A 15398-nucleotide genomic window follows, 5' to 3' on the forward strand; every position below is an offset into this window, starting at 1 on the left:
ACCGTTCAAGTAACCGAACCCGTTTATTGCTTACTAGCCGTAAATACTGGATTGCTGAGAAATTACGAGACAACAGCGACGAACCGGTAGAGGGTAGTATTGATATTATTTTTGAATCGGGTGGTGTGAAGGACAGAATTTACGAGGAAATTACGAGCGATCCCACCTTCCCACGCAACAATATACTTGTCAAAACTGTTAGCACACTAAGCTATGCTACTTTTGGATATTGGTAATGCTTATACAGTTGAGGTCAGTTCAGCAAGTTGATGTGCTCTCTGTCATAAATTATTTACTTTTGCAGTGGTTGACACTTGCTTTTCACTCATTTGTCACAGTTGTATGCAATCTACGAGTATAGCAATTACCACTGTTGACTAATTGACAGCGCTGACTGTGACGCAATCTTTTTTGTGGGATCCATTTTATGTAGATGACGTAATGTTTGTTATGTCAGCTGATCATCAGCCGTGATTTCATTTGCTGATGAACTTAGAGAGGTCATCGGTACATAACAATGCACCTCTCAGAACAGTTTATGAGTACGTACGACGTGATTGCAGAACAAGTACTAATAGTAATAGCTTATCAGGAGAACTTCTGCAATTGAACAAAGCTTTCTTACCACAAACGGCTATTTTGACTGAAAACAAGATTTCAAGACATCGTTGAAGATATTCGAGATAAATTCAAAAGTCAAAGAAAGGTCTTTCTTGTTGCCTAAGTGTTCTTACTTGGGGTGGAGTAAGTATGCTGAACTATTTTTGTTCGTAGCCTAGACTTAGTGAGGTCAGGTAAGCCGGTGCTATAGACTCGCCTAACGTTACGCCTAGCCCATAGTCGACATACGAAGACAAGCGATGAAGCAAATAATCTATATGCTTTGCATGTTTAGGCTGAATAAAGAGCAGAGCGTGACATTAAACGCATTGCACTTTGGTTCTATCTTGACATATCATCTTACAGCTCTTCATTAGAAACTGAATTTAGCAAATAGCCTATACTATGAAATGTACAATGCCAATGCTGTTAAGTCAGGCCAATGCCTAGCCCAACATAGTACTTGACATGCCAAGGGTAAAAATATGAAAATTAATCTTTGAGTTTAATATGATTGCTGGTATAGACCTTAAGGCTCTTGGTTCACTAATACGTGGTTTTGTTGCAGTAAAAATTTCTGTTACAAAGAGTTACAACTTTATCATAACTGTGCAAGACGATGACTTTCAGATATTGCCATACTTTTACAACCTTCCAGATTTTTACAACCTTTGTGTCAAGGAACACAGGTTTGTGGGTTAAGGCGTTTTTTTTCTAAAATACTTTGTCTTCTTTGAAAAGAGGAACATCATTTTATTGAAATGATATATGTAGGCTTGTAATTAGGGGTTAACTTATAAAAGGGTAAAAAGGTCGTAGTTTGTGCTTATTGAATGAGATTCCCCAGATTTATCAACCTTCAAATGTTTATATCTTGGAAAAGAATGGAGCTTATCGTAAATATTTCAATATAATTTCAATGAGATTATTGCACATAATAAGTGTACTGAATATTGGGCAAATTGGCTAGGTGTCCATAGACCTTTAACTATAGTGTATCAACTTCATGATGACGAACATTCAACATTTCCCGCTTTATATCCATTTTATTACTCACAGTAATTTTTACACAAGAGAGAACTTGAAACAAAAATGTGTCCTGTATATGTTTGAATATAGGTTAACTTCGACATGCTATTCACGTGCCAAAAATGCAACTTTAAGAGATGAACAATTTGCAACAAGTTTTCCTTGTTAGGTAAAATGATGGAAATGATGCTATGTAGCTTTAACAGTCATGAGTCTTTGCTCTAAGTAACAACCATTTGCAATAATCTTCATCTGTAAGACCTAACCTTTGCTTTAAACTTTCAGTGGAATTACAAATTTCTAATGAAAATTACATTGATCAAAACTTTGAAATAATTTGGGAGACTGGGACCATTCAGTTTCGAGTGTTTAAAGTTATAACCTCATTGGCCATCAACGTATAGGTTCAATTGAATATCCGAATACTGAAATTATCACATACTGATTATCAGTGTAGTGACACACGTGTGTAATTAAAACCCATTTTTGCAGAGGTGGTTTGTAACCACAATGCATACATGTGTACGTACATTATAAATTATGCACGTCTTAGCAGCCAAGCAGGGACTCGCTGCCATCAATCATGTGTACTGTTCAGTGTACAGTAGCAGTAGAAATATCTAACGTGGCTTGCAATCTGTCAGTGAAATGATGGCGACTTGCAAGACACCATAATTTATGCCTTTGTGATTGTGTCATTTGGGAAATATCACCATTCCATAGGTTTCTTTCATGTTCTACTTTGGGTATCATCTTCCAATTTCTCCTTCCAAACATAGTAACAACTGTGGTGAAGTACAGTAATAGTGTCCCGTAATTGTTTCTCTCTAGAGTTGTCAAGTGATCGATAGGGTTTTTGTATTTCAGATGTTATGGAAATTTGAGATGTCAGCGACTACTTCAATATTTGAAGGTGGTTACAAAACTGACAGCGAAGTCTGTAGTAGAGCTCATGTGTGGGTATATGGTGTATATTCAAATGATTTGCCATGCTTGAGTGGAATGAGGGTTGATTTTGAATATCTTATTGTTTGAGACTATATATATGTTAATGATCTTTTTGGGTTGTGTAACCTTTGAAGCACATGTATTAAAGCAGCATTTTGCGTCCTTTTCTATGATTTTTCTCAACCTCACTGATTCCACTTTGCCATAACGACATACATAACTAGCTAATCTATTCATATTTTACTTCAAATGGTGGCATAAAAGTCGAAAAATTTGCAACTTTCAACTTTGTTGTTCTCCAAGATATTTTCCGTTGGGAACCCAATAAACCTCGCCCATAATATGAATATTTAAACACTACGAACGTCATTGACAAATACGTAATATAACACCACGCTTGTTTGTGTACAGTCTATATGGCAGTTGTACCAGGGAGTTGCATAACAACTCCCTGGTTCATGTGGTTGTACCAACGCAAAGTCTTGAATCTATTTTTAGCAATGGGCAATAACTAAACCTGCATCTCTGATTGGTTGCATTCAAACTAGTGGGTTTGGCGGAATTGTATGCGATTAATTTTAACTGTGGAATTTGTCGAGGACACTCTTCTCATTATCGACATTAAATCGTTAATTACTCGCTTATTAACGCTCTTGGCAGGGTGAAACTTGGATGGTATCTTAGTTTGCTGTTTTATGGTTGATACATGTAAAAAAATCGATGCACATGATAAAAAGGTGGAAAAAAGTGACCCAACGCAAAATGCTGCTTTAATGAGAGGGATTTTAAAGGTACAGTATGGTACTGTACAAAATGTTCATATCATAAAAAAGAAAAAAATGATATTTTAGCAGGTCAAATTTTTTTCTTTTCTTGTTGTAACAACGCATATTAGTGCCGATTCTTAATATTAACAAACAGTGCTTTATAGAAGATGAATATTGGATCGAAATAAAAGTAAATTGTACCTTTTACATTGTAGCTTAATTGATTACTCACGTTAAATGTTGTTGTCTTTTTATTTGTAACAGATTTACTAACTGGTGACCGACCGGGGAACATCTTGGTGTCGCTGAACGATGAAGTGGGATTTCAAGGTTCAGCACTCTGAAGGTGTGTTTTGCAAATTACTTTTACAAAAATCACAGTTTATAATTTGATCATCGTAATGATTTGTCGCAAAAGGCAAAAATTACTAAATGTGGGTTGTTTGTAGGTTTAGGACTCTCTTGTTTCATAGCTCCCAACTTTCCTGACACAAATGATGGTCATCATCGGGGGGGGGTAGGAAGCTTTCAAAACGTGGGGAGGGGGGCACAACATCAGAGGGGCACTCTCTCATTCCACAACCACCACTCGTTATGCTATAAACCGATACACACCGGCCATATCACCTAATTATATATGGTGTGTTAGTATGCTATAAATACTATTTATTGAGATTGTTTATTGTTAACCTTGCTACAAAAAGATATGGGATGCCATTTTGAAAATAGCATGTTCAGACTAAAAATGAATAATTTAAATAAAATATTAAAATTAGCAAAGGCTTAAGATATCCATAAGACAGTTGTAAGGGGCACATTTGATTTGCCATTAGGGCACATTTACTACTTTGGAAAAAAGTGGGGGGCACTTGCCCCCCCCGGGCTCCTACCCCCCTGGTCATCATACAAGTATATCTACAAAATGGGACAGTGGTGTAAAGGGGAGGGGGAGTGCCCCCTTCCCCCTGTGAAGAAAAAGTGGAATTTTGAGAAACCCATGCATGCATATTGATGAATGGACAGGCTTAATGTAAAATTCTTATGATGGCGATATCTCTTCAACCGTATGTCCGCTTTTGTTTATACGGGGTATGGTCATGTCACTTGATGATAGGTATCTGGTCATATAAACAAGAAATTCATTCTCATTATTCAAGCGTGGCTAGAGTTATCACAGTGAAAAGCTTGTTAACCTGATATCTCAAGACAAACAACATTAATCAATGTCATTCTGGGTAGGTGCCCCATGATGTGCTCTCAGACTGACAAGGTTTTGGTGATTTCTACCAGATGACATGAAGCTATCAAATATTTCACAATCTCATTTAAAATAATCGTGGTAGAGCTCTATGTCTGTTAACACATCTTAAAGGGATTTGCATTAGGAATTGGCAAAAAAAATTTATACTGTAAAATCCTTACCAGTGAATTATATGGTTGATGCTTTTTGTCAACATGATAACTGATTCCTGTTACCTTCGTTATATGTTGCTGCATTAATCAATAGATAATCCTCTTCATTTTGGTGTGCGCAAGTTCATGTATGAATATGTTTAGGCATCGTAACCACTAAACGTTTTCATTTCCTGGTTTAACCCGTCTAGAGCACCGACTTGCAGAGTCGTCCAAGATCAGAGCCAAATATCCAGAACGAATCCCGGTGATCGTTGAGAAAGCTCCAAGGACATCAATTCCAAATATTGATAAGAAAAAGTTCCTGGTACCTGCAGATATCACCGTAGCGCAGTTTATGTGGATCGTTAGAAAACGGATAAAACTTCCGTCAGAAAAGGCCATCTTCTTATTCATAGGAAAAATGTTACCCCAAACCACGTAAGTGTTTTTTTATTCGTTTCTTTCATTGTTTTGTGTTTCTTTCAAAACATGGTTTTAATTTACCAATTTTAACGATCCATTTTTTTTCTCTCATTAAATTACCAGTAATGTGTTTTTGTAACGTTTGTTACAATACCTCTTGAAGTTAAGTTTGTCTTATTCGGTTAAGTGCTAGGAAGTTGTGCTGGGTATAATTGAGCTAAATGCTCTATGCAAAAATGGGGAGATTGCAACACAGTTGGAAGGATGAAGGAGCAGTCGTTTTTATCCATTTAGTATTTTGTATGAGTTAACCTTAGAGCCTTCAAAACTACTACTCAAAATTTGGACAGTAAATGATCCCTGTAATGTAATATCCACATTTTTTGTAAGAGGTTTTAAGTTGCCACACAGTTAGAAAGATGAAGGAGCAGTTTTTTTTTATCCATTTAGTAGTTTGTATGAGTTAACCCTAGAGCCATCAAAACTGCTACTCAAAATTTGGACAGTAAATGTTGCCTGTAGCATAATATCCACATTTTTTGTAAGAGGGTTTAAGTTTATGCACAGTGAACATACTATGTCTCTGTGTAGAATACCTAGCTGTATTACACTGTCATACTGCAATACATGCGATCCTCTTTAATACATACTTTTCTCAGAATTATTCAGAACTCTTTCTTTGGATGATGTAGTGCACTGTACTAGTAGTAACGAGTAGTACTTAAAGTAGTGAGTGTAGAAGTAGTGGTGTAGTAGTAGTGAGTGTAGTAGTAGTAGTGAGTGTAGTAGTGAGTAGTAGTGTAGTAGTAGTAGTAGTGAGTAGTAGTAGTAGTAGTGAGTGTAGTAGTGAGTAGTAGTGTAGTAGCAGTAGTAGTAGTGAGTAGTAGTAGTGAGTAGTAGTGTAGTAGCAGTAGTAGTAGTAGTAGTAGTAGGAGTAGTAGTAGTAGTAGTGAGTGTAGTAGTGAGTAGTAGTGTAGTAGCAGTAGTAGTAGTGAGTAGTAGTAGTGAGTAGTAGTGTAGTAGCAGTAGTAGTAGCAGTAGTAGTAGTGAGTAGTAGTAGTGAGTAGTAGTGTAGTAGCAGTAGTAGTAGTGAGTAGTAGTAGTGAGTAGTAGTGTAGTAGCAGTAGTAGTAGTAGTAGTGAGTAGTAGTAGTGAGTAGTAGTGTAGTAGCAGTAGTAGTAGCAGTAGTAGTAGTGAGTAGTACTGTAGTAGTGTAGTAGCAGTAGTAGCAGTAGTAGTAGTAGTAGTAGTGAGTGTAGTAGTGAGTAGTAGTGTAGTAGCAGTAGTAGTAGTAGTAGTAGTAGTGAGTAGTAGTAGTGAGTAGTAGTGTAGTAGCAGTAGTAGTAGCAGTAGTAGTAGTGAGTAGTACTGTAGTAGTGTAGTAGCAGTAGTAGCAGTAGTAGTAGTAGTGAGTGTAGTAGTGAGTAGTAGTGTAGTAGCAGTAGTAGTAGTGAGTAGTAGTAGTGAGTAGTAGTGTAGTAGCAGTAGTAGTGAGTAGTAGTAGTGAGTAGTAGTAGTGAGTAGTAGTGTAGTAGCAGTAGTAGTAGTGAGTAGTAGTAGTGAGTAGTAGTGTAGTAGCAGTAGTAGTAGTAGTAGTGAGTAGTAGTAGTGAGTAGTAGTGTAGTAGCAGTAGTAGTAGCAGTAGTAGTAGTGAGTAGTACTGTAGTAGTGTAGTAGCAGTAGTAGCAGTAGTAGTAGTAGTAGTAGTGAGTGTAGTAGTGAGTAGTAGTGTAGTAGCAGTAGTAGTAGTAGTAGTAGTAGTGAGTAGTAGTAGTGAGTAGTAGTGTAGTAGCAGTAGTAGTAGCAGTAGTAGTAGTGAGTAGTACTGTAGTAGTGTAGTAGCAGTAGTAGCAGTAGTAGTAGTAGTGAGTGTAGTAGTGAGTAGTAGTGTAGTAGCAGTAGTAGTAGTGAGTAGTAGTAGTGAGTAGTAGTGTAGTAGCAGTAGTAGTGAGTAGTAGTAGTGAGTAGTAGTAGTGAGTAGTAGTGTAGTAGCAGTAGTAGTAGCAGTAGTAGTAGTGAGTAGTAGTAGTGAGTAGTAGTGTAGTGGCAGTAGTAGTAGTAGTAGTAGTAGTGAGTGTAGTAGTGAGTAGTAGTGTAGTAGCAGTAGTAGTAGTGAGTAGTAGTAGTGAGTAGTAGTGTATTAGCAGTAGTAGTAGTAGTAGTAGTAGTGAGTAGTAGTAGTGAGTAGTAGTGTAGTAGCAGTAGTAGTAGCAGTAGTAGTAGTGAGTAGTAGTAGTAGTGTAGCAGTAGTAGTAGTAGTAGTGAGTGTAGTAGTGAGTAGTAGTAGTAATAGTGAGTGTAGTAGTTAGTAGTAGTGTAGTAGTAGTAGTAGTAGTAGTAGTGAGTGTAGTAGTTAGTAGTAGTGTAGTAGTAGTAGTGAGTAGTAGTGTAGTAGTAGTAGTAGTGTAGTAGTAGTATTAGTAGTAGAGTAGTAGTAGTGAGTAGTACTTAATCCATGTGTCTGTATTCCATCGTCGATGGTTTGCTTTCACTGACCTTTCTCTCATCTTTTTTCGACTTCGCAGTGCTACGATGGGACAGATTTACCAAGAACACAGGGATTCCGATGGATTTTTGTACATTGCTTACAGCGGGGAAAGCACTTTTGGCTGAAATCCAGTGAATTTTTTCTAGCCATTCGGTGAGGGCTTTTTGTTACATCCATTAGCGTACGTAGTGAAACCCTCCTGCTTGCCGTGTGTGAACACGGCTCAAATCGCTGTACTATTGTGTGCCATAAATGATCAAAGTGTTGCCATGGAATCCCTTCTGTGGTACAGTGTTGCATCCATTATTGAAGGCAGCAGTTGAAGTTCTCAAATTTATTTTACACGTGGATGGGTGCCAAGTTTATTAATGATTATGTGAAGCAATTTTCAGACACAAGTATGATAAATGACTGACTATATTCAACAAGTCGATTACTGTCGGATGAATTGGGGGAAAAATTTAAATATCATTTATTTTTTGCTACAAAAATTGAAGATTGATGTCTTATTTAGCAAGGAAATGGCTTTATAGAGATCGCCACCAACTAAGTGCTGGATATCTAAATCTAAGTTGGTATAATCCAGGACTTCAGGTTGCTGGTTTGAACCCTATTTCCACCAAAAAAAATTCTTTGCTCTTTTTTCATATGATTTATTATTTCTCAGATCAGCTTTAATATTTTTATCAATAATTTTTTTGTTTTAAATGTTATGATTTTTTTCTTCAAAGATTCAGATTTTGTTGAATAGAACTTTGACTGGTAACTTGTAAAAAACATGTAACAAATGTTCAATAAACTGATCAATGTAAAATGATAAGGTACACACATCATGTTTGGTGTGAGTACATATGAGTTCATTATGATGCAAATCAAATTAAATGCAGAGGTGATCATATAAAAAAGTTTCGAGTAGGGAGCGAAGTATGTTTACTGAAAAATGGCTAAATTGCCAAAGATTTTTGAAGAATGTTTTCTTCAAAATAATGAATTACCATCACTTTTCCATTCATCAAATTAACTGAAAATTTTAAGTTGTTTTTGTGATGAACATTTATGCAAGCAATTAAAAATTGCAAAATATTAAAAAAAAAAAAGAGGGAATAATCTGATTTACAAAAATCTTATTCTAATAACTGACAATATAGCTGATTATATGTAACATATAGTTACATTGACAGGCTAATCCCCTCCTTACCCCAGGAAGTGGATCTCAGTGGGTGCCCTGTGATGTGATCATGGTCAATCTTCAAAAGTGTGATGCAATGATTACATCACTCACATGCTGTTGCCAGATGCAAAAATTAACAAATTCGAACAATTCCACATCTTTGCTACACAAAATGCTGTCAGGATGGGAGGCCCCTCCCCCTCCCATCCTGACAGCATTTTGGGGGAGGAGATTTGACCTACTGTAAGATTGCAGAAATTGTCCCTCAAAGTAAAATGTTCTTGCGGTGACTGGAATATTCCTTTTAGTGAAGCATTTGTCATATATTCAGGTGGATGCAACTAATCGAGATGTGTGCTACGATATTATTAAGGAGCAATCCCTTTCATTGTGTTACTTTCATGAACTAAGTTGTATTAAATTGGTTATAACAAAAAAATCTGCCAAACTTTATAAGTTATTCTTCTAAAACTTTGTTAAAAGAAAATGTTTTGGATCCAGATGTATTCAAAATTTACTTCACGTCACTGTAGAAATTAATTAATTATATGTCGATCGCCTCAAACTTAAATTTACACAGGGTTGTTAGAAATATGATCTCAACATTGATTTGATAATTTATATGAATTTAACCCTTGAGTGGGAATGAACAAAGCCAAAGGTAATATTACTGTATGTAATGAACCCAATAGCATCTAGGATAACAGGTAAAGAGAGAATGAACATAGGTAATACTACTATATGTGTTAAATTTCAGTTGACTTACAGCATTAAGATTTCAGGTAATGAGTGAATGAACATAGGTAATACTACTATATGTACTGAATTCAGTTAACACACAGCATTAAGGTAACAGGTAATGAGAGAATGAACATAGGTAATACTACTATATGTGTTAAATTTCAGTTGACTCACAGCATTAAGATTTCAGGTAATGAGTGAATGAACATAGGTAATACTACTATATGTATTAAATTTCAGTTGACACACAGCATTAAGGTAACAGGTAATGAGAGAATGAACATAGGTAATACTACTATATGTATTAATTTCAGTTGACACACAGCATTAAGGTAATAGGTAAAAAGAATAAACATAGGTAATACTACTATATGTATTAATTTCAGTTGACACACAGCATTAAGGTAACAGGTAACAAGAGAATGAACATAAGTAATACTACTGTATGTATTGAATTCAGTTGGCACACAGTATGTTTGGTGACAGGAATCAAGGGTATGAAGATGTATGTAATGAACCCAGTTGACACTTAGCAACAACGTAACAGGAAACAAGGGCATAAACATTGCTAATGGAACTGTGTTCCTTGAACCTATTGACACATACCATCAGGGAAACAGTTTAACATTAAAATGCTACGAGTCCCCATAGGTGGTAGGAGTTAGGAGCAATAGTGTCAATACATTACACTGTTAATACATAATGATAAGAAATTGTATATTGGATACGTTACGTTACATTAATACATTACGTTAATGCATACACCAATGCACACAAACATACATGCACCCACCCACCCAAACATACATACACACACGTTCATTAAGAGAGTGTTAATACATTACGTTATGAATTTCTATTACAGAAGTATACCGAAATAAATAATCCATTATCCTTATAGGGTCTGTATGACATCAGCCAATATTTAATACATTACAACTGCAGACAACAACTTAAGTGTAATCAAACATGTTATTGCTTTGCCATAAACCATGGTATGAGTCCATTGGATGATATACAATAATGTCAAAATTTACATATTTTTACAGTTGTTTCACAGGATTTAGGGGAATGATCTGTTACGAGTTGTTTGTTGTGATACTATTAATTCAACAATGTCAAAGTGGGCATCGCTCTTTCCAAAACAAAATTGAGGCAATGCCCTGGTATCAAAGTAATCATATTATAACTTTGAGATAATGTACTTGTGGATATGCTTGTAAAATTTAACCACTAGAAGAAGTAGACCCTTACTCATAGCTCATTAGGTTCATTTGGTTTTATTCAATTTTTTTTTGTAAAACTTGTAGAACCACTGTATAGTTACTATTCAGCTTTTTCACAAAAAAGTTTCACAATGGTTGCTTCATTGCATTATGATATTTTTCTTCTTTTTTATGATCATTGATAATATAAGAGGTGTTTTTTGCTACTTTCCAAAAACACTGCCCCACCTCACAGTTTCCCACTCTGCTTCCCCCGCATTTAGTATGCAGAACATTTTTCCCAGTTCAGTTTTATGAAACCTTAACTAACTTTGTCACACTTCAATATCTCCCACATGAAAGATATATCAGTATAATTGTTTTGCTGAAAGATACAGCGTATTGATTAGCTTTCACATATGGCTGTGTAAATATCTTATAATATATGTGTCCATTCTAGGAGTCATGTGAGTCACATTGTATGGAATATCTTAAATATCAATTACAGGTGCACATATCATAATGTATGAGTTAAACTTGACTGTATTCAGGTTGGTAGCTATGGATCAATCTAACTAGGGTTGCAGCAATAGAAATGAGCCGTTTGCCCCTGACTGTCCTTGACACTGGGCCTCCTAGGGCCTGGGGCCACGGATTTTACAGTGACCTGGTTTATGCCACTTACTGTCCTTTACACTGGTCCTTCTTGGGCCAGGGGCCCTGTATTTTACACTGATCTAGTTTATGCCACTGACTGTATGTCAGTTTCATGATCTACATTAAATAACATCTCACTCATGTCAAGGACATTTGCTAGTTTGTGTTCTACCTTTCTCAGTTTTTGTTTGTCTCACTGTAGGATATTTTTTATTTATATTGAACAAGAAAAGTGTAAAATCTAAAGTACAGTTATAATTGTGATGCAAGACCCCCAGCTATTTGTAAGTCAACAGAACCCAAGTCAGGTTACAGGAGGGTACTCACCTGACATTACCCAATATTCTGCTTTATCTTGAAGTTTGATAATATTTTACTTTTTTTTTGTGGCTACTGATTATTCTCGTTTACATGATGTAAAGAAAAATTGAAGTTAACATATTTTTTATTTTGTTAAGTTTGTATTTCTTTATATGATAGTGATGTAGTCTAGCAATATGTTATGTAAATATTTTGTTTTCTCAGAAATACAGAAACAGGATCGAAGAAGAGATGATTTTTGTTACATGTCAATGTTGTATATTTAAAACTTTTATCATATCCTGCAATATACTTTGAAGGAATAAAATCGAAGATAAATATTCATAACAATTGTCGCTCTTCATTCAAATGTTTCAATTTTCCAATAATCTTACAAATCAAGTGCTCAATAAAGAACAAGTGACTATAACATCGCTGCATCCCTCCGGCCCCACCTATACCAAACGATCCCATACGTTGCCCCCCCCCCCCCACCTCCACATGTACACAATGACCCTCGGATGACCAATACCAACATCATACAGAACGCACCCCTGCAGAACACAGCAAACTTCCGCCTAGATAATCGTCATCTGGTTTCATCGCAACAACCAGAGCAATTCAATTTATACCAATATGGTATACTAACTAATACAACAGTCATGCAAGTGTTTGAAAATAAGCAACCAGATTACCAGAGCCGTCTATATACGGCTCTGTAACGAACTAGTGTTCCTTTATAGAGGCACTCTTATAACGAACATCGTCACATGGCTTCCCATAATATTACCTATAGCTAAAAAGTCTGGAAGCATTTCCAAAGAACTTCACTCTACGTTCACATGCTGAAAGAAAACCCAATCAGATAATTACATGCACACTTCCAGAGGCGTTACTAAGGGTGTGTGATGCTGAACTTTTAACCGACAGAAAACATAAATGTTTTTCTCGTCAAAACGTACGAACTTGAATTTACCTGCCTGGATTCATCATCGTCCAAATGATACTCTATGCTATCGACATCTGGGGGAATTTTCCCGATAAACACAAGATTCAAGCGACCGACAACTGGTGTCCTGATCCAATTTCACCACCTATTATATTTTCGAAAACTACCAGCAAAAGAGTTCATCGAACAATTTCAGACGTTTGCGAGTATGCAATGCTTTATTGATAGATTTCCTGACGATTTTTTTTTGTATACATGAAAGTAATTTAAATCTCTGTGATGGAAGCGATGCCTGCATCCTCACATTTATCTTTAAATGATTTCCCAAGAGGATCAAGCCTCTCATAGTTTAGTTAAAGTTGTTTACAGAACTGATCGAGTATGACCTTATAGCAAATATTGAAGTTGGGTGAAATCGCCTTTCGTAATATAAATGAAGGCGTGTAGAACCAATCCATCTTTGATATATCAGTTACTTTGTTTAGAACGTTTCCGGTAGATCAAAAAAGAAGAAAAAAGAACCAGTTCAGGTTAAATATATGACGTCACATGAAACATATTTCAGACACGTCAAATTTCATAACAGTGTTCTTCTTGTAGTATAGAAAACGAAATGACAGTTATAACTGGTAATTTTGCTGTGCGATGATTTTTTCGTAGAATTTTCAATGTAATAGTTGTAATTAATTAAAGGGATGTTCCGGCATTGCTTGAAGCTGATTGATTTACAAAATCGTTGAAGATTTCCTGTATCTTGACTTTAGGTAAATGGTTCAAACCAATATCCTCATAGCAATTCGTATGGTTTAAATGTACTCAGTTAAGTGTTACAATGTCTGCCAACGGGATATTCCTTTGAGTAACAAACCACAATATACTGTAATTTACATCCGCTCGCGGAAATGCCATTATCGAAAAAAGAGACCTAAAAGTGCAGTAATTGTTTCGGCATGTTTTCAGTCATTATCATTTGTAATTTGTTAACCTCTATGTGAAGGAGTATAAATCAATGTACAAATGTTGTAAGGGGTCAGTTCGGGGTCCCCGGAAAATAATTCAATTTTATCAATCGGAAAAGGTTGGGTAGTAGGCCTATATCGCAAAACCGGGATCACCATTAACATAGAAGTAAACACAACCATCTTATTTGTGTTGCATGAAGGATCTTGTAACCCATGACGAGCACATGCAGTGCCTGAAATAATGCACTTACATTTGCTGGATGTAAACGTTTCACTCATGCCAGTCTAGCCTATAATCTGTTTTTAATAATTTTGTTGATGCTTTCATGGTTTAAATAACGAGAATTGTCACCGTACATTCATTAGTTACAGTTATTGAATAATTGCTTTGATATTTAGGCAACTGTGCAAATTCCATTTCTGTCACACATAACCAACTGTCACAAACTACAAATATATGCCTGTTGTACAAATATATGCCTGTTGTATTAATGTTAATAATACGATTTATTCAATTCTTTGTTGTGGTTGTTAATCATCAGCATCATCAAATTGATCACATGTACATCAGTAACGTTAGTTGTTCTTATTTATCGATTGGTTGTGTTGTGTAAGTATTTCCCCTTTAGAAACTTCATCATTGAAATTGTGTACCTGCAACAACTTTCTTGTTTCTCCACACTACTGTTCTTATGGAAACTTTACTATTCAACGGACCAGCAACTTATATTGCAAAATTTAAAGTATAAAGTAAAGTTTTTTTGTCAGCTTCAAAATAAAGAGGGTGAGCATTTAGAGTTCTTAGCTACATTGGTCCTATTCAGGGACGTATAGCTAAGGTCTGATGATTTTTTTTTTTTTGGGGGGGGGGGGTTGTAGTGGCTGAAAATCCAACTGAATGGGTTTGAAGCCAGAAAATTCCGACTGCTGCCTTGTACCCCCCCCCCACCCGCGCTACTCGTTAACGATAAGGTCAGTGTCAGTGCACCCCATCTTTCGCGACTGCCCTACTGTTCCGAACTTTTTTTCGATACATTTGTACCCACTGGCACTCACTTCACAAACTTATTAGCCCCACCCCCCAACCGATTATTTTTGTGAAAATTTGGGCAATATGCTGATAACTTTTCGGGTACCTACTGAAAGAAAGATAATTTGCAATGTGTTTTTCAATGGTTAAACTTATATTATTATTACCATTAATATTTTAACGACTTCCCCAATGGTAACCAACTTGGAAAGGTAAAAACACGGAAAATGATTGCACGGTTATTGACATGTGTTGTAAAATCCGATGCATGCCTATGATATGCACATTAACAAACTTTGGTTATGTTTTTCGGGCAAGTCGTTACAGCTTTGTATGCTGGAGCATAAGAATCGCGAGATACATTTTCTCAAAGTGGCAAGGAAAACGTGGTAAATATGACTGATTAAAGGTCAATTTTGACCGAAATTTTCAATTTTAGGTCATTCACAATCACATGAATATATGAATAGGCCTAGGTAAATTAGAGTGCGACAGTCGGAAATTCCGACTGCCGCACTCCAATTTTCCAACTACCGTCAGTTTTACCAAGTTTGGGGTGAGACACCCCACATCCCCTCTAGCGACGTCCCTGGTCCTATTGAGAACTTGACTATGTTCCTTATCTACCCTAATGGGTAAGTCCTATGTGGAATGAAGGAAATATGACAACCGCTGTTTTAGCTTTGTGACACCGCATTCACCAGTGGCTGGAAAGTATGAAGTTGAAGTTAAC

At 36.2% G+C, this 15398-nt stretch overlaps 1 protein-coding gene across 1 annotated transcript; it reads left to right on the top strand.

The window, feature by feature from the left end:
• Positions 1–527: 527 nt before the first annotated feature.
• On the top strand, positions 528–9607 carry LOC139960919 (gamma-aminobutyric acid receptor-associated protein-like 2). The gene is made up of 4 exons (XM_071959621.1): positions 528–744; positions 3609–3690; positions 4949–5177; positions 7688–9607. The coding sequence occupies exons 2-4, from the start codon at positions 3657–3659 to the stop codon at positions 7773–7775; spliced, it is 351 nt and encodes a 116-aa protein (XP_071815722.1). The 5' UTR covers positions 528–744; positions 3609–3656; the 3' UTR covers positions 7776–9607.
• Positions 9608–15398: the final 5791 nt, after the last annotated feature.

This window comes from Apostichopus japonicus, chromosome 3, assembly GCF_037975245.1.
Source record: "Apostichopus japonicus isolate 1M-3 chromosome 3, ASM3797524v1, whole genome shotgun sequence".
NCBI lineage: Eukaryota > Metazoa > Echinodermata > Holothuroidea > Aspidochirotida > Stichopodidae > Apostichopus > Apostichopus japonicus.

What these genes read in the sequence shown, in the direction of transcription:
- LOC139960919 (XM_071959621.1), top strand. Translation starts at nt 3,657, where the DNA reads ATGAAGTGGGATTTCAAGGTTCAGCACTCTGAAG. An exon ending in CAAGGTTCAGCACTCTGAAG is followed by an intron (nt 3,691 to 4,948) that starts GTGTGTTTTGCA and finishes TAACCCGTCTAG; the next exon opens with AGCACCGACTTGCAGAGTCG. An exon ending in AAAATGTTACCCCAAACCAC is followed by an intron (nt 5,178 to 7,687) that starts GTAAGTGTTTTT and finishes TCGACTTCGCAG; the next exon opens with TGCTACGATGGGACAGATTT.